The 24242-nt window shown below is 31.9% G+C and overlaps 2 protein-coding genes across 4 annotated transcripts in view; both read left to right on the top strand.

Annotated features, from left to right (window-relative positions):
- LOC102588788 (TMV resistance protein N-like) overlaps positions 1-4942 on the top strand; it is a 6761-nt gene extending 1819 nt beyond the window's left edge. The window contains exons 2-6 of the mRNA XM_015305193.1: positions 1587-2377; positions 2496-2630; positions 2856-3134; positions 3247-4107; positions 4190-4942. Of these exons, the coding sequence (XP_015160679.1) occupies positions 1587-2377; positions 2496-2630; positions 2856-3134; positions 3247-4107; positions 4190-4942 (2819 nt within the window). The remainder of the gene's footprint in view (positions 1-1586; positions 2378-2495; positions 2631-2855; positions 3135-3246; positions 4108-4189) is intronic.
- Positions 4943-21746: 16804 nt separating this feature from the next.
- LOC102586933 (putative serine/threonine-protein kinase) lies at positions 21747-24242 on the top strand. 3 transcript variants are annotated; one of them, XM_006366949.2, is made up of 6 exons: positions 21747-21940; positions 22028-22143; positions 22284-22500; positions 22906-23146; positions 23264-23414; positions 23654-24242. In XM_006366949.2, exons 1-6 carry the CDS (start codon positions 21865-21867, stop codon positions 24002-24004), a joined length of 1152 nt encoding a protein of 383 aa, XP_006367011.1. In that variant the 5' UTR covers positions 21747-21864; the 3' UTR covers positions 24005-24242. The 3 variants fall into 3 exon arrangements, with proteins under 3 accessions (XP_006367011.1, XP_006367012.1, XP_015160681.1); XM_006366950.2 differs by having other exon boundaries at positions 21748-21940; positions 22909-23146; XM_015305195.1 differs by having other exon boundaries at positions 21849-21940; positions 22045-22143.

Genomic DNA, 24242 nt, shown 5'->3' with positions numbered 1-24242 from the left:
TATTTATTTATCTTGTTAGTTTGTTTATTAAAAAGAGAAATCATAAACTAAAATTACCTTAAACTTTGACAATGATGATTTCTCTAAATTCTTGACTTGAAGTTGGAGACTTGAAGCTTCTTCTTTGTGTGGAAAATAGAAAACAAATTTGAAGAGAGAAGAAAAATATTGTTGGAACTTGGAACTTGAAAAGTGTGTGGGAAGGAAACTTTTGAAGTCTTTTGACTTTTAAACTTTCAGAATTTAGCTTCTTTTTTAAAAAAAAAATGAAAAATGTGTTTTTAGTTAATAAAAATAAATTGAAGCGAATTGGGGCTGCCTAGGATCGAACCTGCGACCTGTGAGTTGAAATCTTGCAGTAGTACCAGTGAACCATCCAGCCATTTTGAGAACGGATTCAACAAGTTTTAATTTAATATATTCTTTAATAATTATAGAAGTAATATATCGAGTTTAGTCGGATGATCACGGGTTCGGGTGACCCAAAATTAGTACATAAATTCGCCCCTGCTTAGAGGAGCTTGCACACATCATAAAGTGTAAAAATGAATTGGAGCTGATAGTGATTCCAGTTTTCTATGATGTGACTCCATCAGATGTGCGCCATCAAAATCCCCCTTTTGCTGATTCATTTTTACAATACAAAGATGATATGGACAAAGTTCAGAGATGGAGGGCTCCATCAGGCTATCATCTACTTAATTTCAAGTAAGTCTTCTTTTTTATTTTTTAAGAGGAAAAAGAACTAAATGTTAGTTTGATCTGACATGGAGTTTATGAAACTTGTGGTCTAAAATAAGTAATAGGTATATATATTTGTGTGACTATAAATCATTTCTTTGAGGATAAAATGAGCATTTTAAAGTTAGATTGTTACTTAGTATAGAAATATGTCATTCTTTATGGAATTGATCGACTGAAAAGGAAAATAAGTCATATAAAATGAGACAAGGGGAGTTGTAAGTTGGTGATTAGAACGTCAAATTAAGTCTACAACTAATTATATTTCACCAAATTTATCTAGCTTTGTTGAATTAAAGTTGTAGTTAATATTGAGTGATATTTTAAATATTACTCCATCCGTCTCATTTTATATGAGTTAGCTTGATTTGACACAAAATTTAAGGAAGAAAAGAAGATTTTTGAAACTTGTGGTCTAAAATAAGTTAAGATATTTGTGTGAACATTTTGAAGTTAAATTGTTACTTAATATAGAAGTGTGTCCTTTTTTTTAGACTAGCTAAAAAGAAAGTAAGTAAGATAAAATGAGACAGAGGGTACAATTTATCCAACACTTATTTTGCTTCTTTTATGGAAAAAAAAAATTAGTTTATGAAGGGTATAAAAGTTGTTAAACAATTAGCATTTTGACATGCTTACTTTTTTATTTTTATAATATAGATAATTGACCTAGAAAATAAGACAGACAATCTAGTCTATATAAGGTAAATACCTTCGTGTCATCTTGGTTAGATATTAGAGTAATTTGTCTTGAGTTTGAGTTTTCGGGCATGAAGCAGAATTCAACAAGAAACTTGTGGAACAGGTGTTAGAGTTAGTAAACCCCACATGCATACACCTTCCAGGACTGGTAATTGGGCCTAATTCTCATGTAATTGGGCCTAATTCTCATGCTGAAGGAGTGATTTCTCTATGCAAGTTCTACTCATCAACTGGTGTCTGCATGTTTGGGATCTATGGGATGGGTGGCATTGGTAAAACAGCTGTTGCCAAAGCCGTCTACAATCAAATCTACAGGGCGTATGAAGGTTTCTCCTTTGTGGCTCATGTAAGAGAGCGCTCGGAAAATAACATGCTTCACAACCTACAGGAACAACTTCTATCTAAGGTTCTAAAAAGAGAGAACTTTAAAGTCCAATATAATGTTGATAAGGGAAAATGCCTAATCCAAGACAGACTTGCTCAGAGGAAGGTCCTCATTGTTCTGGATGATGTCGATGACATGAGCCAGATAAAAGCATTGGCGGAAGAGAGAAGTTGGTTTGGTTCGTGGAGCATAAAAATTATAACAACAAGAAATGAGAATTTGCTAGATGATGTTGGAGTAGACTATAAGTACGAGGTAACACGGTTGGATGATTTCTCTTCCAAGCGACTCTTTTGCTTTCATGCTTTCAAGTCTACTGTACCCGAGAATTTGGATCATGAGTTGGTGAATGACATAGCAAGTCTAGGTGGAGGGGTTCCTTTAGCACTCGAAGTTTTGGGCTCTCTTTTGCATAAAAAGGACGATCAAACATGGAGAAGTACCCTCGAGAGCTTGAAAAATCTTGCTCATCACAGTAGTATTCACAAAGCACTCAAAGTAAGCTATGACTCACTTGATGATAACTCTAAGGAGATTTTCCTTGACATTGCATGCTTTTTCATTGAAGCCCAATAACTTTTTGCTAGTCGTATTGACCGGTTGTGGTCGCTCTTTCAACTTGGGGAAAGGAATTTTGATTGGAAGATGTTTAATCAAAATTGAACAGAATCATTTGTGGATGCATGATTTAGTTCGAGATATGGCTAGAGAAATTGTTCATCAAGAGTCACTTAAAGAGCCTCATATGCGCTCTAGGTTGTGGTTTCATGAAGATGTCCATTATGTTCTAGAAAAGAACAAGGTAAAAAAAATGACTTGAGACTTATGGACTTAAACATTTCATAACATTTATGTGACTATGAAATTATTCCAATAAGGGTAAAACGAGAAGTTTAAAGTTAAATCGTTTCCAAACACCGAAAGAGTGTAATTACATGATGTTTTGAGTTCTTTGAAAAGCAAAATAAGCAATTATAACCGAATAAATAGAAGACTAACAATATATCCTGCACTGTTATGATGACAGGGTAGCGAACGGATAGAAGGCATCAGCGCCAACCATCCCAGAGTGAAAGATTTAACTGTTGACACAAAGTCCTTTGCAAGAATGGATAGGTTGAAAATATTTCAAGCAAAAGGAATGAATTTTACTGGAAGCTTCAAAAATTTGTTTGAGGACTTAAGATGGCTAAGTTGGCAAAATTTCCCTTGGAAATGTTTACCTACTGATATTCATCTAACCAAACTTGTGGCTCTGGAAATGCAATATAGCAACATCATGGAAGTTTGGCAATCCACCATCAAGGTTTATTGCTAAAAAAACCTTATTCTAATTTTTTCAAGGTTTAGATATAATAAGATTTTAGATTAAGCGAACTATAGATACTAATGAATATATTATTATTTCTATGAATCAGCCCCTGGAAAACCTGGCATATCTAAATCTCAGTCATTGTCAACGACTAAAGCGAACTCCTGATTTTTCAAGGGCAATAAGTCTTGAGACAATATTGTTTACAGGTTGCTCCGAGTTGGGTGAGATTGATTCATCAATAAAATATTTGGTGAAACTTGTTTACTTAAATCTGGAAGACTGTGTAAGCCTCAAGAATCTACCAAGCAACATTTGCAAGCTAGAATCACTTCAACATCTAAATATGTCAGGTTGCTCGGGTCTACAACAACTGCCTGCTGATTTGGGACACTTGAAAAACCTAAGAAGCTTATCATTACAAGGATGCAACAGAAGTTTAAAGGCTCAATCTTGGCTGACTTCTATTTTATCTTATGTACCATGGGCAGGAAGTAGTTCATCGTGTCCAGAGAGGTTGTTGCCACATTCCCTTTCCCGTTTAAGTCACTTGACGGAGCTCAATCTCAACGATTGTAGGCTTTCAGAAGCAGATGTTCTCACCAATCTTGGGAGTTTAACCTCATTGGAATACTTGGATTTAGGAGGAAATGATTTTTACACTCTCCCATCATCCCTCTTTTGCGACCTATCTGAGCTACAGTGTCTTGTCCTGGATAATTGCAAGAATCTTCAAATTCTCCCACTACTTCCTTCTAATCTGCAAGTGCTCCATGCAAATGATTGTTCATCCATTGAAAGTCTAGACATGTCCAATTACAGGATACTGCCACAGCTCTATGTATCTAATTGTGACATATTGTCCGAGATTAAGGGCATGGAAACTATCGAAAATGTTGAATATGTTCGCATAGAGAGCAGTAGCCAGCTGGCAAGACGTTTCTTTAATGAAAGTTTCTTCCAGCTGGTTAGTTAGTTCCTCTATTCATCTCATCTTTGTACTATTACAATTAAGTGCAACTCACACCATTTATTTTTATTTTATGCAGACGGGAGAATGTGATAAAGATCTTCCTTATCCAAGCAGCTACTATATTGCAGGTAGCGAGGTTCCAGAATGGTTCAGCAACCGAAACATAGGATCTAATATAACCTTAACAATGCCACCAAACATAGAACATAACTTCCAGGGAATGATCCTTTGGTCTATCTACCAGTGCAAATACAATGGAGTTTTTCAATATGGTCCTGTCATAGAGGTCGGTGATCAGACCAATAAGGTTACATGGGTCCTTTACTTCCCCAGTATTACTGTAACCGCTGACAAACGTTCTTGGGTGACCTTCATACCACGAGATTACTTTTGTCCTGCTTTAGAAGGTGGAGAACAAATCATATTTTCGTTCAGTATCAGAGAGCAAGGATTCACAGGGTTAAAAGTGGCAAAGTGTGGCGTCCATCCACTCTATGCAACAGCAGGAAGAACATTGCCAAAACTCGAGTTTCGAGATCCTCGGAGTAATTTTGAGGAAAGGAGGTTGATACCCTTGTGGAGACAATCATCCATTGCTGAAGTAGGACATGTTATGTCATATAATCTTAATAATGGCACTGATGATCAGCACATTCAGAAAGTCATATTCAGCGGCCTTCGTCTTTCAGAAGCTGGTGATGGGACATCTTTATTTCACAACATCATCGGCACACCTTTCCATGTAAATCACGCCAGATTTTGCAGGAAGCATATGACCATAGTCGACGGAATACAGACGATTGGCGAGATCTATTTTGCGACGTGGTAGTCGACCAACAAAACAGGTTAAGCTTGGGTGAAGAAAGTTGGAACTGTTGGGTCTGATGACAATTCTGGAAAGAAAATACACACCTTGAAAATGAATAGTCTTGAACTTTTGATGCAGCTTGCCCCGTGGGAAAACCTTCAAGGTCAAAGTTCAAAATCTCTTAAAACTTGAAGTTCTTCCCATAACGCAAGTGAGGTCAAAAGTCCAAGAACGTGGTTCTTGTAGTTTACCTTGGTTAAAGTGAGACAAAGGGCCCAATGTATTAGGACTTTGACCTAATGTTAAATATTATAGACAACTGAGGATCTACTGGAAACAATCTCTATACCTTTGCAAGGTAGGGGTAAAGTCTGTGTACATACTACCCTCTTCGAACCCCACTTGTGGGAGTACAGTGGATCTATTATTATTGTTGTATATGAATAAATACATGTAAGCTTCAATTAATTAAAATGTGATTTTGGTTTCTTTATGTAGATAATATGTTATATTTAGACTACTTACAGAATTATATCTTGCCCTTAATATGGAGTAACAGTATAAAACTAACATATCACAAGGGTAATTAAAACATCTCATATAAAAACTTTACCAGCAAATCAGAATCAGTAGTTGGCAAAGAGCAAAAGGCAACAATGAAGATGTCCTTGAAAGTGACAATAATGTTTGCAACACCAAACGCTATTTCACCTCTCTCGTGATTCGTCAAATGGTAACATCTTCCTTGATCTTTCTCCTATCTGAGTATGAACCAAATAATAGATAAGATGAGACATTAACAATATACTTCACGAAACGAAAAACAGTAAAAAGGAAAGTATCTTACTGTACCCTACTACGCAAATGGTCAAAAATTTCTAACAGTAGAAGTTAAGTCTCTTACTGTTCTCTACTTCAACAACTACAAGTATGCCTCCTTAGTGTTTTCTACTACTCATCAAGCTGCACACAAACTAGCTCAAACACCATGGTTATCGGAAGCAAAAAAAAAAATGGTCCTTTCATATACATCATAGAACCAAGTTCATAAAGGAAATAAACAAAAAAATTGTGATTTTCACTGAGTATGAAAAAAATGAGACTTGATCCAAAATGCTACAATTTCAACGATAAGTCCGATAAGTTGTTTCTGAAGGTGCACGGCTCATGAATCATTTTCTAGAATAGTCTTGAAAGAAAATAATAGTAATGCGACTAGTTATTGATACGAAATTATCAATGGCCTTACTCTTTAATGTCAAATACAATTTTGACTTTTCTTAGTAATAATTAAATATCATGATTATTAGTTTTAAAACTCAATTAGCATGTAGTAAGATCAGCTTCATCACGTTTAAATGCTCTTTTTCTTAGTATTATTATAAAACTTTCATATTTCCGGCCGTTCCCATGTACCAACAATAAAATAAAATAAACTCTTTGTAACTTTGTTTAGTGCAAAAACTTGACGTGTTTAAAAATAATAGTATTTTCTTGCTTAATTAAGAAGCATAATTATACGACATTTTCACTATTTTAGTTCCTCTTCTAAATGTTAGTACGTAGGAAGGCGTCCCCCTCCTAATAGGACAGGAACGGATATAGAAGCTCGGGTATGAATTCACCTGAATCTAATATCTTTGCTCAAATCATACATATCTATATATATCTTGAAGTTGTAGTAGGAACGATAATTTTTAAATCTTGAATTCGCCTTTGGACCTTCGGAACTCGAGAGTCCTACATTGAAATGTTCCCTAATAAAGAAGACTTCACACCTGGTTCAAAGTTTCAAACTTGACCTCTAATTAATAATCAATGAATACTTATCATTTTATTATAATCATAATTGGTGATACCCTCCACTTTATAGTGTACCGAAGGGTCCTCTACTATACATCATAAATTCGGGTGTTACATTCTCTTTAACTCAACTTATTTGTAAGGAAAAATGTTCAAATATGCCGTCGAACTTTGAAAAATATATTCCTTTTATGTAATTTCGTTAAAACTCATTTTTAAAATATATTTATTTCTTTTGGTTATTACTTCTATCATATTGAGAAAAGATAATTAATTTTTCATTTTCTACTCAACATTAATTGAGCTGAGAAAGAAAGGCATAAAACGCATTCAACGAATGCGATTTATGTGTAAGTTTAAGTCTCTTCTCATTTTTTATGAAATTATTTTATTACCCTTCCGTTTAGTTTTATTTGTCCAATATTTTTAAAATGTACTTATTTCTTTTATCTATTACTTTTATCATATGGAGAACAGATAATTATTTTTTCTACTCAACATTAATTGAGCTGATAAAGAAAGACATAAAACGCATTCAATGAATTATGTGTAAGTTTCAGTCTCTTCCCATTTATTGTTGAAATTACGTTATTACTCCTTCCGTTTAATTTTATTTGTCCAATATTTTTAAAATATATTTATTTCTTTTGTTTATTACTTTTATCATATCGAGAAAAGATAATTAATTTTTTCATTTTATACTCAACATTAATTGAGCTGAGAAAGAAATGCATAAAACTCATTCAACGAATGCGATTTATGTGTAAGTTTCAGTCACTTCCCATTTATTGTTGAAATTACGTTACTACTCCTTTCATTTAATTTTATTTGTCCAATATTTTTAAAATATAATTATTTCTTTTACCTATTACTTTTATCATATCGAGAAAAGATAATTAATTTTTATTTTACACTCAACAATAATTGAGCTGGAAAAAAAAGCATAAAACGCATTCAACGAATGCGATTTATGTGTAAGTTTCAATCTCTTTCCCATTTTTGATGAAATTACGTTATTACCCTTCCGTTTAATTTTATATGTCCAACATTTTTAAAATATATTTATTTATTTTATCTATTAATTTTATCATACCGAGAAAAGATAATAATTTTTTTATTTTATACTCAACATTGAGCTGAGAAAGAAAGGCATAAAACGCATTCAACGAATGCAATTTATTTGTATGTTTCAATCTCTTCCCATTTATTATTGAAATTACGTTATTACCCCTTCCATTTAATTTTATTTGTCCAATATTTTTATAATATATTTATTTCTTTTATCTATTACTTTTATCGTATCGAGAAAAGATAATTATTTTTTTATTTTATACTCAACATTAATTTAGCTAAGAGAGAAAGCCATAAAACGAATTCAACGAATGCAATTTATGTGTAAGTTTCAGTCTCTTCTCATTTATTGTTGAAATTACATTATTACCCTTCCGTTTAATTTTATTTATCCAATATTTTTAAAATATATTTATTTCTTTTATCTATTACTTTTATCATATCGAGAAAAAATAATTATTTTTTCATCTTATACTCAACATTAATTGAGCTGAGAAAGAAAGGCATAAAACGCATTTAACGAATGCGTTTATGTGTAAGTTTCAATCTCTTTCCCATTTATTGTTGAAATTACGTTATTACCCCTTCCGTTTGATTTTTTTGTCTAGTATTTTTTAAATATATTTATTTCTTTTATCTATTACTTTTATCATATCGAGAAACAGATAATTATATTTTCATTTTATTCTCAATATTAATTGAGCTGAGAAAGAAAGATATAAAACGAATGATATTGGACAAATAAATAAACATAAGGGTAGTAACGTTATTTCAACAATAAATGAGACGAAACTTAAACTTACACATAAATCGTATTTGTTGAATGTGTGTCACGACCCAAAAATAGACGTGATGGCACTCGTCTTATCCCACCAAGACAAGTCAACCTAAAACTCAACCATTACAATAAAATGCGGAAATTTCATAATCAACTCAAAAATACCCCCAAAATCTGGTTGTCACGTGTACAAGCCTCTAAAGTATTACAATTGATTCAAAAGAAAACACAAGTCTCAAATGACCTTGTTTCTAGAATAGAACAAGATCATAAATAGGAGTAAGAATGTCTGTTGAGATGACGAACAACTACCTCACAAATCTCCAAGAAGCCTCGGAAAAGAAGAGAATATATCACAAAGGTTCGGGCTAGTAACCTACAAAAAAAAATGTAGTAGCAAGGGGTGAGAGCCAAATCACACGGTACTCAGCAAGTAAATCTCTAAACACAAGCTAAGGGGATAGAATACGGGTACTCCTTACACCCCAACCAAACCTCCACAACTACAAACTGCATAAAACCAGCTCAACCTAACAATTTACAATTCACAAGCACATATCTCAACAACAACATTCTAACAATCACATATTTTTCCAAACAACAAAGCTCAATATTCATCAATTACAACCTCCACAACTACAACATGTATAAAACCAGCCCAACCTAACAGTTCACAATTCACAAGCACATATCTCAACAACAACATTCTAACAATCACATATTCTCAACAACAAGCTCAATATTCATCAATTACAACCTCCACAACTACAACATGTATAAAACCAGCCCAACCTAACAGTTCACATAACACTTGTCACAACCATGTGTCAGCACAATGCAAATGACATGTTCACACAAATAATGAAGAGATGACCATTTTCATAACATTGCACAATTCACAACAACACAATCATGATACAACATCAACAATGATTCAACAAGCCTTTCAAACTATTCTCAACACATCACACACAAACAATTAATCACATTGTCTTTTATTACCCCTTTTTCATCATTAGAATTAATCAATGTGGACAAGTCAACCCATCACCAAGTCTCGTTACCCCCAAACACATATTACAAGGAAATACACGAATTCCATACACTTAACAAGAGTTTAGAAATCCACTTGCCTGAATCAAATAAGAATTTACTCCGGGACTTGAGCCTTCCCCTTTCGTTGAACTTCCAACTCAAAGCAATCTATTCACATTAATAATCACAATAAGGTTTTGAAACTAAAAACACCCACATTACTTTTTGTCTAGCCTAGACCCAAAAATTCACTCAAATCTATAATCAAATTTTTAATCTTGATGCCAATAACATGTCAACTCTTTCAATTTTCTCCAAATTTCAAGTCTAGGGTTAAGTTTTAATTTCTCCATATATCATCAACCTAGTGGTATTCATATAATTTTATACCATTATATTTAATTATTTATCTCAATATAGCAAAACTTGAATTATAATGTAATAACTATGAAAAGAAAAGAAGCAAAAGACCAACTCGTTCCATCGACAACTTAGTAGATGACGTGTAGATTGTGGAACCTTACTTCCAAACCAATGATTCATTCTATGTTATCTCAACCCTCTATGATTAGCCTATAATCATTACCTAATCATTACTCACAATGTTCTGCCAATATAATATAATTTCCTACAAAATTCAAGTAGCAGCACCTCAATTTCTTTTCCTTAACAAAAATATGGACTAACAACTAACAAACAAACAAAAAAATAAACTAAGGAATGAGAATTATTAACCAAAAGACACATAAACAGAGTGCTTTAATGATTAAACCTAAATAGTGAACAACATCGACTCTTTCTAAAAGTAATAATCACGAAAATTCTTACCTGAAATAGACGCCGCAAGGGTTTTTTTTTTTCTTCTGGGTTTACCAAATTATATCAGAAATTGTTAAACCTCAATTAACTTATTCTAAAATATGGGTCATATATGGTATTAAATAAGTTATGGTCTTAGCCCATTAGTCACCAATTAAAATTAATTATTTAAAAATCATTCACCTAAACAATCATAATTAACAAATAGCTCAAAAATTTCCAAAAACAATTTTACAGGTCATTACAATGTGTTTTATGCCTATCTTTCTCAGCTCAATTAATGTTGAGTATAAAATGAAAAATTAATTATCTTTTCTCAATATGATAAAAGTAATAAATAAAAGAAAATAAACATATTTTGAAAATTTTGGACATATAAAATTAAACGAAAGGGGTAATAACGTAATTAAAACAATAAATGGGAAGAGACTGAAACTTACACATAATATGCATTCGTTGAATGCGTTTTATGTCTTTCTTTCTCAATTCAATTAATGTTGAATATAAAATGAAAAAAATAATTATCTTTTCTTGATATGATAAAAATAATAGATTAAAGAAATAAATATATTTTAAAAATATTTGACAAATAAAATTAAACGGAAGGGGTAATAACGTAGTTTCAACAATAAATGGAAAGAGACTGAAACTTACACATAAATTGCATTCGTTGAATGCATTTTATGCCTTTCTTTCTCAACTCAATTAATGTTTAGCATAAAATAAAAAATTAATTATCTTTTATTGATATGATAAAAGTAATAAATATATTTTAAAAATATTGGACAAAAAAATCAAATGAAAGGGGTAATAACGTAATTTTTGTATAAAATGAAAAAAATAATTATTTTTTCTCTATATGATACAAGTAATAAATCAAATAAATAAATAAAATTTTAAATATTGGACAAATAAAATTAATGGGGTGGGGTAATAACGTAATTTCAACAATAAATGAGAAGAGACTGAAACTTACACATAAATCTCATTCGTTGAATGCATTTTATGCTTTTCTTTCTTAGCTCAATTAATGTTGAGTATAAAATGAAAAAAATAATTATCTTTTCTCGATATGATAAAAGTGGTAAATAAAAGAAATAAATATATTTAAAAAACAGTAGACAAATAAAATTACACGGAAGGGGTAATAACGTAATTTCAACAATAAATGGAAAGATACTGAAACTTACACATAAATCGCATTCGTTGAATGCATTTTATGCCTTTCTTTCTCAGCTCAATTAATGTTGAGTATAAAATAAAAAATTAATTATATTTTATTGATATGATAAAAGTAATAAATAAAAGAAATAAATATATTTTTAAAATATTGGACAAATAAAATCAAATGGAAGGGGTAATAACGCAATTTCAACAATAAATGAGAAGATATTGAAACTTACACATAAATCACATTCGTTGAATGCGTTTTATGTCTTTCTTTCTCAACTCAATTAATGTTGAATATAAAATGAAAAAAATAATTATCTTTCTCAATATGATAAAAGTAATAAATATATTTTAAAAATATTGGACAAATAAAATTAAACGGAAGGGGTAATAACTTAATTTCAACAATAAATGAGAAGAGACTGAAACTTACACATAAATCGCATTTTATACCTTTCTTTCTCAACTCAATTAATGTTGAGTACAAAATGAAAAAATAATTATCTTTTCTCGATATGATAAAAGTAATAATTAAAAGAAATAAATATATTTTTAAAATAAGTTTTAACGAATGACATAAATTATTTCCGTTTGAGAAAAGGTTTATCAATGCCATTATTTGTTAATTGAAATGGCATAGTGTCACGACCCAAAACGAGTCATTAGTGGCACCCATACTTCACCTCCTAGGTGGGCGAACCAAGGAATCCAAACCCCAACATGTATTAATTGTTAAACTTACGAAATACAAACCATAATGCGGAAGCTCAAACTTATTAAGGTAAGAAACACAAATCCACTAAAATCTACTATATGTCATTCCCAAAATCTGAAAATCCTCACATCAAGGACATCTAATCTCCAAATACTAAGTCTAAGAGTATCAAATACACCAAAATAAAAGAATAAAGTAATTTGTGTCCGAAAACTAAGGACATCAGGTCATGATCGAGAGAATCCAACACAAGCTCGAATGAATAGCTCACTTTTGAACTTGATATGCTGAGATTGGCTAGAGCTAAGGGCGAGTCAAAGTCGCTAGTACACTCGTTGCACTCTACAAAAGGAAAACACAAGTAGGGCTCAGTATAGGGCAACATGTACTGAGTAGATATCATCGGCCAACTCAAAATAGAAACTAATATGTAATGAAAATAGCATAAAATCAACTATGACACTTAGCAGGTGACAAGTAACAAACAACATGAACAAGTGACAACAACACCGAAGCAATTACGTAATCAATAACAATATCAAGCGCACACACGAGTACTCATGCCTCCACACCACGCTCGTTTGGGAAATGGGCTCTTTGAGATTGAGTACATTCAGTAAATTCAATATGTTTTCCTCTTTAATGTTATCGTGTCGGAACGTGACATCTCGATCCAATAATACCGTGTCGGACGTGACACCCCGATCCAATAATACTATTAATTTATCATTTATTATCACCACTTTTCACTGCATTAACAATATTTCATCAAACCTTCTTTATTCAAGGCATCACTTCGATAGAGAAGGTTCAAGATTATAAATTTCACAGTCTCAGGATTTCAGACCAATCACAACCACACATCTATAGATTATTCAAACCACACAACCGAGTACATAGAGAAATTCACAATATCACTCAATGCATATCAATCACTATTAAGAGTTTATCTATCAAATAGAATAAACCATAACTTACCTCCACCGAAGAACTGACGTCAGGCAAGCTACTTCTCCAATGCCTTCCCTTTCCTTAACGCCTCTGAACCTTTCCAATCTATAAAGTATATATAATTCGTAAATTAACGAGTATATAAATACCCATTCTACTATATGTCTAGCCTAGACCCAAAACTCACCCAATTCTATAATCAATTTCCTCAAATTCAAGCCCAAGGGTAAATCTTATTCCTCCATTTAGCATAACTTAAATGTAATTCATATAATATACTACACCTTATATTTTAATTACTTATCTCAATATATCAAAATTTATTTTATAATATGATAACAAAGTAAATTAATAATGTCAAACCTAGTTGATTAGCAAACCATGCATGGCGTACTGCAAAACGAATGGCAGAACTAACATCTTTCTAATGTTTAAAACTATAAGCATTACTCAACCTAATAATCAGCCATAATTAGGCATAAGAACCAATAAGAGTCGTTATTCTTAAGTTTCAGAACACCACCGCAGTAAGACGAATTGGAACCTTAACATTGCAATTCTAATTCCATCTTTCTTTCTCAATTCAAAATAACACCTTAATAATATCATAGGATTGCTAATCATCTCCTTTATTGTTATCCAACCATTATTCCCTCTCTCCCTAATTACTTGTCCACTTTTGAATTGACACTTTTATTAAGAAAACAATTAATGACATAGTGAGTTTACCATTTTACCCCTATTAATTATGAAGTGGATGAAAAATTCTACATTTTTCAAAGTAATTAATTATTTAATTGAGGATATAATAGGTAAAAACAAATTGTTCTATCTTGATTTTTCAAACTGAACAAGTAATTAGAGACAACTATTAAAAAAAGTGGACAAGTAATTAGGAACAGAGAGAGCATTAAATTAATTGCCATTAAAGTTTTTCCCCACATTCACATAAGCAACCCCTCGCCCCAACATTAATTCAATTGAAAACCACTTCTTCCCAACTAACATATAATATTAGTTTTTAACACTTACACTTTATCAAATTTCACAAGAACAAAGGTCTGGCGAAATTGTGCCTGATGGATTTTGCACGCCGCCCTATCCTCTCTTTTCTTTTACAGATTATTTATTATTCTAATATTATATGACTAATTATAAAAGGTATTAAAAGTGACCTGATTCTTCTATTACATAATACCTATCAGCAGGCTGGGTGTTTGTGAAAGCAGTTAACCAGACTGCAACCACAATCGCCCTCTTGACCCGCTATTAATTTTACTATTATTTTACAATCACCAACTAAATAAATTATTAAAACTACCCCTCTAATTCATAAATGTAGTTACGAATAGCTTAAAATATCCATTTAGAATCTATCGGAAAGTATTTTATGAAATAAAAAGCTCTAGTACTCAAAACGACCAAATGGATCGTTACACATAGATGAACCAAACTTTTAACATATGGAATAGATGAGTCTTTTCTCAAAGTTCGATTGAATTTGATATTTTTTTCTTTAAAGATAATTTAAGCGTGGCCAAATTATAATTGACCATGTGTAAAAAATGGTTTAACAAATTCAAAATTGTTTTTCGTTAACAGACAATGATATGAATGGAGCATTTTCTCAAATTGAAATATATAGATGAGCCAAACTTTTAACGGATAACATAAATGAATTTTTTCTCAAAATTCAATGATATATGTGAGATTTTTCCCTATTTAGAATTAACTACCTACCCTCTAATTTATTTTAATATAATGTTATCAATAAATAACTTACAAATACAATAATTTTTTAGGAGAAAAAAATCTTTAATTGAGATAAATTTTTATGATTAATTAAGATCCAGCGGGTTTAGGTCCACCAGTAGGAACCTGTATAAATTATGATTAGTAGTTTAACTTAACAAGATTATCATATGGATTATGATGTCTAATAAAAATTCACTTGTAAAAATCGAAAACAAGTAATTAATTAGTTGAATAATCTTTAATAATTTTCATAGACGGCTAATTAAATTCATTCATAATCATGATTGATGATCTTAATTCTTTGCATTATATAAGGTAAGCACGTTACGTTGGTATCACGACCCAACCCACCGGGTCGTGCGGGCACCTACCCTAACACCTAAGTAGGAGAACCCTCGATTCCCAACCATTTAAAAACATGCGGAAGACTTAAGAAAACCAAAATAAAAACAAATTCATGGAGATTTTCATAAAATAAGAGTTTTAAACAATTCAAAATTAAGACTTGTAAAGTAATTAACACCTAGGAATCTAGTCTAAATAGGTACAAGAGCTACTAAGAGTACAAAGTAAAAACATAATAATGAAAAGGCGCAGCTCCCACCATGCAAAAGGAAAAATAGAAGCTGCTGGAGATTGCCTTCGTCTTCACCTATGAAACATCACTGATCCTGCAACCAGATTATGCCCAAAGGCATAGCAAGAGTAGTATCAGTACAACCACACGTATTGATAGGCATCATCGGTCAACCCGAATACCCACCACATAATATGAGAAATCAACTGGCGAAACATGCAATAACATTGTTCCTTCCTCCACCTTTACAGTTCCCAATTGTCATAGAGACTCTAACCCTTACTTTCCCTCCGTTCTTGATCATACTTAATCCTTCTATACCTTAGAGTAAATTTCGGAATAACTACTACCAACCCGGTCAATACTCACGACACGCCCTTACTTCACTTCCGACACAACTCAACTTGTAACCCCATGGTACTTCCATGAAGGCTTGTTAACCGTTTCAACACTAATTCCCTCCCAGGTTAATACTTATCTAATTAACATTTACTACCTAGCACCACCCAATTCTCAACGACAATGTGCATCACCACTCCCCAAAGTAACACATATTAACACCTGGACCCTTAGTCTCCTTTTACTCTACCATATCCCCATTGATCTGACCATCCACAGTTCATTCAATAACGAGATGAATAAACAAATGAGCATAACACATTAATATAGTTATACAATTTTATGGTTCAATCCTCATCTCAGAGCAATGCACAATTCCACATTCTCAATAACAAGTAGGCATATATGACAATTCAATGATCCTCTCATGGAACCCACACCCAAACTGTTAGTGTACCGGAACGTGGTATCCGATCGAATATGTATGTCGGTACGTGACATTCGATCTCCGTTAGTGTGCCAGAACGTAGCACCCATTCCAATGTAAGTTAGTGTGTCAATATGTGACACCCGATCCAAATGCAAGTTAGTGTGTCGGTACATGACACCTGATCCAATGCATCACAACACAAGCGCAATCACATCCATGACATACAATACTCACATCATATAGTCAAGTACTCAAGTTCCTGGCATGCATTATTCATAATCAATTCATTAAGTTCGTTACTACCATTATACTTTGCTTATACGCATGCATATCGTACAACCACCCGTCAACATACATCACACAAAATAGGAAATCACAACCATCACCTAAACCCTAGCTCACGAGATAGGACTTTCTCCTATGGTATACGTCTGATGTAACACTTAGGGATATACGCATAATCAACCCTTTTTTGGTGTAAAAAAGCCTACGCATGAATTCTACCGTCAATTTCAACATACTACGCAGTGAATGACAAGTTTATAACTACTTAATTAATCGAACATAGCTTACCTGGGTGCCAAGTAGCTGCATGAAATTATAGCTCCAATTCTGATTCCTGGATGACAAGACGGTGAATTTGGCCAAGAATTCGCAAGTTATCGATCTCCTTACGCTAGAAATCTCTTCCTCCATCTTTCCCAAGCCTAGAGCAGCTTCTGGAGGGTTTCTGAGGTGATTCCCGCATCTTTTAGGTGTTTTGGGGAAAAAGAGAAAATCAGACTTCGCGTTATTTACATTCTGTCTCGCGCATCCCGCTCTGGCGGCTACTTATCCCACTAGAGCACTGCCACCCTAGCAGCATATGGCCCGCTCTGACGGGACAGTGGCCCCAATGTTTCCTGATGCTTTTCGTTTCCTAATTAACGACGGCTCGGGTCGTTACAGTTGGAGGTCAATAGAAAAAGTAGAGACAAATTTAGAATTTTAAATTTACAAGTTTTTGATTTTAGAAAATAAAGGCAGCTTATTAGATTCTGGATAAATTATTTACACATTTTTAACAGGATTAATACATAATTGTGCCTTTTAATTTTGAGCTCATATCACATTTATGTTCTTCAACTTTGGGTGTGCACAAATGGATACTTAAATTTGAATAAAGTTGAACAAGTAGACACATGATACTCATATGTGACACAATACATGTAGGACATGTATATACGTAGAATGTCACCTAGGATGTATGTGTCTATTTGTTTAACTTTATACAAATTCAAGTGTTACTTGTGTACATACAAAATTGGAAGACATAAATGTGAAATGAGCCCTTGTTAAAGGGGCATATTTATGTATTATGTCTTTTCAATATATTTATTAACACAAACAAATGATTTTGATCAAAACTATTGAATTTTGTTAAATCATTACTTAGAACTCTAGCTCCGATTCTTATTATATGATATATATATATATAGGGATGGGGTATCAATTTAAGTAGACGTTTGACCATAAGATTAAAGCTCAAAATTTGAAGTTTTTATTCGAAATCAATGCATGTGTTTATGAAATGTGAACATAACTTCAAATTCAGTTTCATATCCTGATTTGAAACTTCAAATTCTTGAAAGAGCAGGATTTCAAATTCCTAGTTATGATTTCACTTACTTTTTAAAACGGAAAAACTTGACGCATTTGTTTATATTTACAAACAACGACTCATCATTTTAGTGAAGAGATTGTTCGTACGTATTTCGTAGGAGAATTATATCGATAGCCAATTAGTAGTTACAACTATTATTAAATTATTTGACAACCGAGTAAATCTTTATAAATTTTTGTGAATTCAAAAATATGTTTGAACATTTAGTCACAATCATTATCTATTCACAAAAGAATATGTGGATATGCAATTTATTAATGCAACACCTTAAAATGCATCTTTTTCTTATTTATGAACTCTAATTTATTCATTTGGTAAGATTATACTTAAAAATTCAAATTACATATTCAAATTAAATTCCACTCAAATTCAATCAAACCTATAAGTATGTTCTTGTGTTCCACTATGGAGTATTAAATAACACAAGTTTCCCATTTAATTTCCTCATTCCAAGACTCATTCTTTTACTAAGAAAAATTCTTACAATATAAATAACCAACTAAGTTCCAAAATAACGAACCTAATTTTTAGGGAATCTAAGACAAATTCAAAGTCTTTTTTATACACATATTGAATGGCCCATTGTACTAGGTAATTTTTTTCTTCTTCCTTGAAGACAAATTCAATATACTTTTCATGCTAGTGTGGAGTAATAAAGACATGCACGTAATAAAGATAAGGGTATGATATAATTGAAAATTTTCATTCATAATTAAAAATATTAGATTCGAATTTCGAAAAAAAGAAGAAATTTTCTTGTATCACATTATAGTGGTCGGTCTACCTCACACAACAAGCTAATCTCTAAAGACTTATTTACGACTTACAAGTTAGTTCACGAAAATTCAATAGTAACTTTTATCGTTACTTATATATATGTATAGGAAATCTAAATACTAGAAAATATCTATAAATAATTAACTATATGAACCATTTATTGCTATAATATTAATTTGAGATAATTATAGAAATATATAAACTTCAAATACGTTTGTCCGTCACGGATTCTAGTGATTTTATTATTATTTTTTTAAAAAAAAAATATGCACGTACGCTGCAATTTCTGAAGCTTGGACTAATTGTGATCATGGTCAACCATGGCAACCTAAGATTTATTTAAATTCATCTTTTGGAATTTTAAATTCCATACTTTCTTCCTTATTACAAAATTCCAAAATTGGTTAGTTAATTATCTGTTGAAAGAATCTAAACTCATTAACATTCAATGTAGGAACGGAGCTAAAAAGTTTATCGTCAGAAAATTACTTTATATATAAAGTTATATATTATTATTTTCTTGCTATGTAAGTATATTAGATGTCAAACTGGTGATATTCGTCGGAGTTGATCTTTCAGACAATCATCTATCAACGAATAATTTTTATCTCAAAAAATCACTTATACATTTGTTTTATAACATAAAAATACTCCACTAAAAATAATTATCTCACAAAGTACGTAAATCAACGGTGTGTGTAATATAAAAATCACCTAGTTATTGTTATTTGAACAAAAAAAAAACTACTCAATCGATTCAGACGATAATTCCAATAGATATTGCTGGTGTGAAAAAAAAATTAAGCAATATTTTTAAAATATAAAAAGAGTGATTCGTCCTGGTAAAATAAATTTAGTGGTTAATAAAAATAAATAACTTTTTATATTTTTTTAAAAAATGTCTTAAGAAAACTTCCACGTCATAAATAAAAATATAACTTGAATTGGATAAGTTACTTTATAAATAAAATAACAATACTTGAGTATTTTTTTTAAATAAAATAAAGTCAAGTGATTTTATTAGATAAAAATTATTAGTTGAGTGTCAGTCTAAGAACTTAACTCAAATTTGATATTGCTCACATGACTAAACTAAAATGAGATATAACCAAACCTTTTTGTAGTAATGGTGTTTGATTAGATATATTTAGCAGATATAACAAATTACGCGTTATAGATCGGAGAACATATATTAGTAATATGATATAAAAAATCATTTTGATTTTTTAATCTTTATATTAAAATTTTATGATAGAGAATGGCATAGAGAGGGCGGTTATAAAATAACATACGTATTCAATTAATCAAAACCTTAAACCAATATATAAAATAATTCAATTTTGTTAACATGACTTTGATAAATGTTATTATAGTGTTCCCAATGACGTGCAACAAAATCATATATACATCATAGATTTGCTTGCGTAATTAACTTTTTTTATTTCCCACAATTATATCTTATTTTTTCTAATTGACTTTTTGTTATACATAAAAAATGAATTTGCCTGCAGATTTCTCTAATTATGGGACTAACTAATTTACTTGAAAATGAAAATTGAGGGAAATTAGAGGGTAGCGGGTAAGCTATACTAACAATTACATCACAATGTATATATATACAAAATTATATCACCTGTCTACCTAATTATTATTTTTTAAGAAAATAATTAACAGGTTAATTGAAATAATTTTAACTTAGCCGCAGAGGGCAATAACTAGTCTGATTGATAATATCAACTAAAAGAATAATTAGACTTGTCACGTTTGCTTATAAATTTTCAACTCCATCTTTATAAATTTGAAATAAAATGTTATTTTCTCTTCTTTACAAAAAAGTATAACCAAACATAATTATATTTTTTAAAAACATAAAAACAAGGATTTTTATTTGGAATTTTTGTCCAAACGCCTACTTTATGATGGAGAGAATTCCAGAAAAATATTCTTTATGAAATATTCTCTATTATTCAAAGCCTATCATTTGCTGAATTAGTTGAAATATTTAATTATATATATGACATTGCAATTAATGGAAAAATAAAACAAAATGTTAGTTGGAGTAGGTCAAGACAAAACATTTCAGCAAAGAGTTGTAGTATTAAAAAATCTTGTTCACAATAAAAAAAAATCACTTTTTTTCGAAAATATAATTTTAGAAAATTGTTTGAATATAAAAATGTTAAATAATTTTTCCTCATAAATTTCACTCCAAACCACTCACGAAAATTATGACACAACTTCAATTTTCAAATATCATTTTCAACTTGAAAATACAGTTCTACTTAATTTCAAATTTCACCTTTTTTTTATGTCTAATCGCCTACTTAATCAAAGTTCTTGAATTTAAACTCTGCTAAATACTAAGTTGTGTTTGTATCTAGTGCGTATCTAATGTGATTCACATGTATTTGGGGACACAAGACTACCTCCCTCTCACACTCGCTCACCTTCCCATTTTGCTCGCTTCTCTTCCTATTTTAGTGTATCTGATAACAAAAGTACATGTATTTAGATGTATAATCCTCAATATATGATAGAAAACTCTTAATTAATTGTAAGATACATAATTATTTAAAAGTATAGTAGAGTTAGTAAATATAGTATGAGTGTATGTCTAATAAAGTATATTTCTAATATTTTATCCTTGAGATAAAACTTTCAGACAAATAAGAGAAATTGCTCAGATAATAAACAAACCCCACCTCCAATCTTAAGATTGCATATTTGAGTAAAAAAAAAAAAAATTGAAACTCCAAGGAAGTGGTAAACAAAGAACTAAGAGAAACAAATTTGCTGACACAAAATTTAATCGAACTTCAATATGAATAGCAGGATCAGATGAAAAATCAACACAAAAATGTGTTGAAAGTCTTGTCTAGAGTCAAAATATATGGGCATGGCTTCAAGTATATAAACAAAATTTTAAACTTTCCATGAAAACCTCCCCTTTGCCTTTCCCCTACTCCTAATTCTTCTTGCTTTTTCACATTCTTCCCCACTAATTTAAAAAAAAAAAAAATTATATAAAAACCAAAATTGAAGAACCCAATTTCAAGAATCATGAAGTTTTCTTTTCCATTTCTCTCATGTTTTAGCTCATCAGCAGATACTTTGGAAGGCAGCCAAACCCCATATGGTAAATTTCTCAAAACCCCTTTTTGCTTCTTACTTAAAAATCTCATCTTTTTTACATATTTCTTAAGAATATCAATTCTAAAAACAGGTGGACAAATTTCCCAGAATTTTTCAGTGTACTCTTACAATGACTTGAAAGCTGCAACTCATGGATTCAGAGCTTCAAATAAAATTGGAGAAGGAGGTTTTGGTTCTGTTTACAAGGTGAATAAAAAAATCTGTTTTTTTTTCAGTTGGCTTTGAAGAAAATGGAAAAAAGGGGATGTGGGGTTTTGTTTTTTTTTCTTTTTTCTGTTTTGTGAATTGACTGTTTTTATGTTTTATTTGGGGCTTTTCTTGAAAAGGGTCGGCTTCAAGATGGAAGCTTTATGGCTGTAAAAGTTCTTTCAGTTGAATTGGAATCAATGAGAGGGGAAAGGGAATTTGTATCAGAAATAGCTGCATTGTCTGATATCAAACATGAAAACCTTGTCAACCTCAGAGGATGTTGTGTTGATGGAGCACATAGACTTTTAGTCTATGATTACATGGAAAACAACAGTCTTTCCCTAACATTTTTAGGTAATTTCCTAAAATTGCACTTGTTTAAGCTGATCCCTGACTTGTTTGGGATTGAGGCGCAGTTGTTGTTGTTTGCAGTTGTTTTAGCCTTTCTCGACTTGTTTGGGATTGAGGTGTAGTTGTTGTTCTTTGCACTTGTTTTAGCCGATCCCGACTTGTTTGGGTTTGAGGTGTAGTTGTTGTTGTTTGCCCTTGTTTTAGCCGACCCCAACTTGTTTGGGTTTGAGGCGTAGTTTATATTGTTTGCACTTGTTTTAGCCGACCCTGACTTGTTTGGGATTGAGGCTTGGTTGTTGTTCTTTGCACTTGTTTTAGCCGACCCCGACTTGATTGGGACTGAGACATAGTTGTTGTTTCACTTTTGTATGTTAGTTGAGGCTGTGTCCGATTGTTTGTTTTGACTAGCAGGTGGGGAGCAAAACAGAAGCAAATTTACATGGACACTTAGGAAAGAAGTTTCGATAGGAATAGCAAAGGGACTTTCATATCTCCATGAAGAAGTGAGTCCACATGTTGTGCATAGAGATATTAAAACCAGCAACATACTCCTTGATGAGAATTTTACACCAAAAATTGCAGATTTCGGTTTGGCTAGGCTGTTTACGGAGAACATGTCCCATATTAGTACCCGAGTAGCCGGAACATTGTAAGTTACATCATTTAGATGTTCATTTGGAATTTTGAAAGATTCATGTTTGTGAACTCCACTAGTCTTTGTTGCTGATCATGTTGTGAATTTCTTGAACTCATCTTATGCCTAAAGAGGCTATCTTTCTCCAGAATACGCCATCAGTGGACACTTAACACGCAAGTCAGACGTTTATAGCTTTGGAGTCGTGTTACTAGAAATAGTCAGCGGTTCACCAGTAGTTGCATTCGACATTACTCGAGGAGAGCATTTCCTTGTTAACAAGGTACATTTATTACTTTTGACTTATGTGTAGTCTACGATTAGTTTCAAACAAGACTACATATATAGATGCTTATATGAAAGAAAATATGTACTATTATTATTACCATTATCAATGATTGACTTGTAACAGTCTATAAACCAAACAAGTGGGAACCATGATTTTGACTCTTAATATAATGATAGTATTAGTTTGTTGGCTTGATTTGACATGAAAGTTGTCAACTTGTGTTGTGTTTTTAGGCATGGGAAATGTACAATGCTGACCAACTATTAGAGCTAGTGGACCCTGTTTTGGATAGAGAACTTTTGAACGACGACGAAGCTCTCCGATTCTTGAAGGTTGGCCTCCTCTGCGTGCAAGAGAACGCCAGCCTCCGCCCCAAAATGTCCATGGTCATCAAGATGTTGAGTCGAGATGGCGCGATAATAGTAGATGAAATGAAGATTACTCAGCCTGGGATTGTTGCTGATCTAATGGATGTTAAGATAGGCAGAAAACACTCTTCTCAAAGCTTTTTTTCTAAAGCTTCTACAAGCATGAGCCCAGGAAGCCCCTTCCAAATAGTTAAAAGGAGAAAAAGCAATAGCTAGAAATTAGTCGAGGTACGCACAAGCTGGTTCAGATACCACGATTATTAAAAAAATAGAATGTACTTGTACAAAGAGTATATTGTGCACACACATAGATACATTTGCACTAAGTTTGCTCACTTTTTTTTGATGTTAGATCAGTTGTATATCAATGTGAGCAGCTAGGTCTTTAATTTTTTCAATTTTTTTTTTTTGGAATATTTGGTTCCATTTGATGTAAAAGCTACCCTTAATAACA

This window comes from Solanum tuberosum, unplaced genomic scaffold (genome assembly GCF_000226075.1).
Source record: "Solanum tuberosum cultivar DM 1-3 516 R44 unplaced genomic scaffold, SolTub_3.0 scf00714, whole genome shotgun sequence".
In the NCBI taxonomy this organism is placed as follows: Eukaryota; Viridiplantae; Streptophyta; class Magnoliopsida; order Solanales; family Solanaceae; genus Solanum; species Solanum tuberosum.
Note: the sequence above shows the minus strand (reverse complement) of the source record. Positions and strands in the feature narration are given on the sequence as shown.

What these genes read in the sequence shown, in the direction of transcription:
- LOC102586933 (XM_006366949.2), top strand. Translation starts at nt 21,865, where the DNA reads ATGAAGTTTTCTTTTCCATTTCTCTCATGTTTTAGCTCATCAGCAGAT. An exon ending in GTTTTGGTTCTGTTTACAAG is followed by an intron (nt 22,144 to 22,283) that starts GTGAATAAAAAA and finishes TTTCTTGAAAAG; the next exon opens with GGTCGGCTTCAAGATGGAAG. An exon ending in AGCATTTCCTTGTTAACAAG is followed by an intron (nt 23,415 to 23,653) that starts GTACATTTATTA and finishes TTGTGTTTTTAG; the next exon opens with GCATGGGAAATGTACAATGC.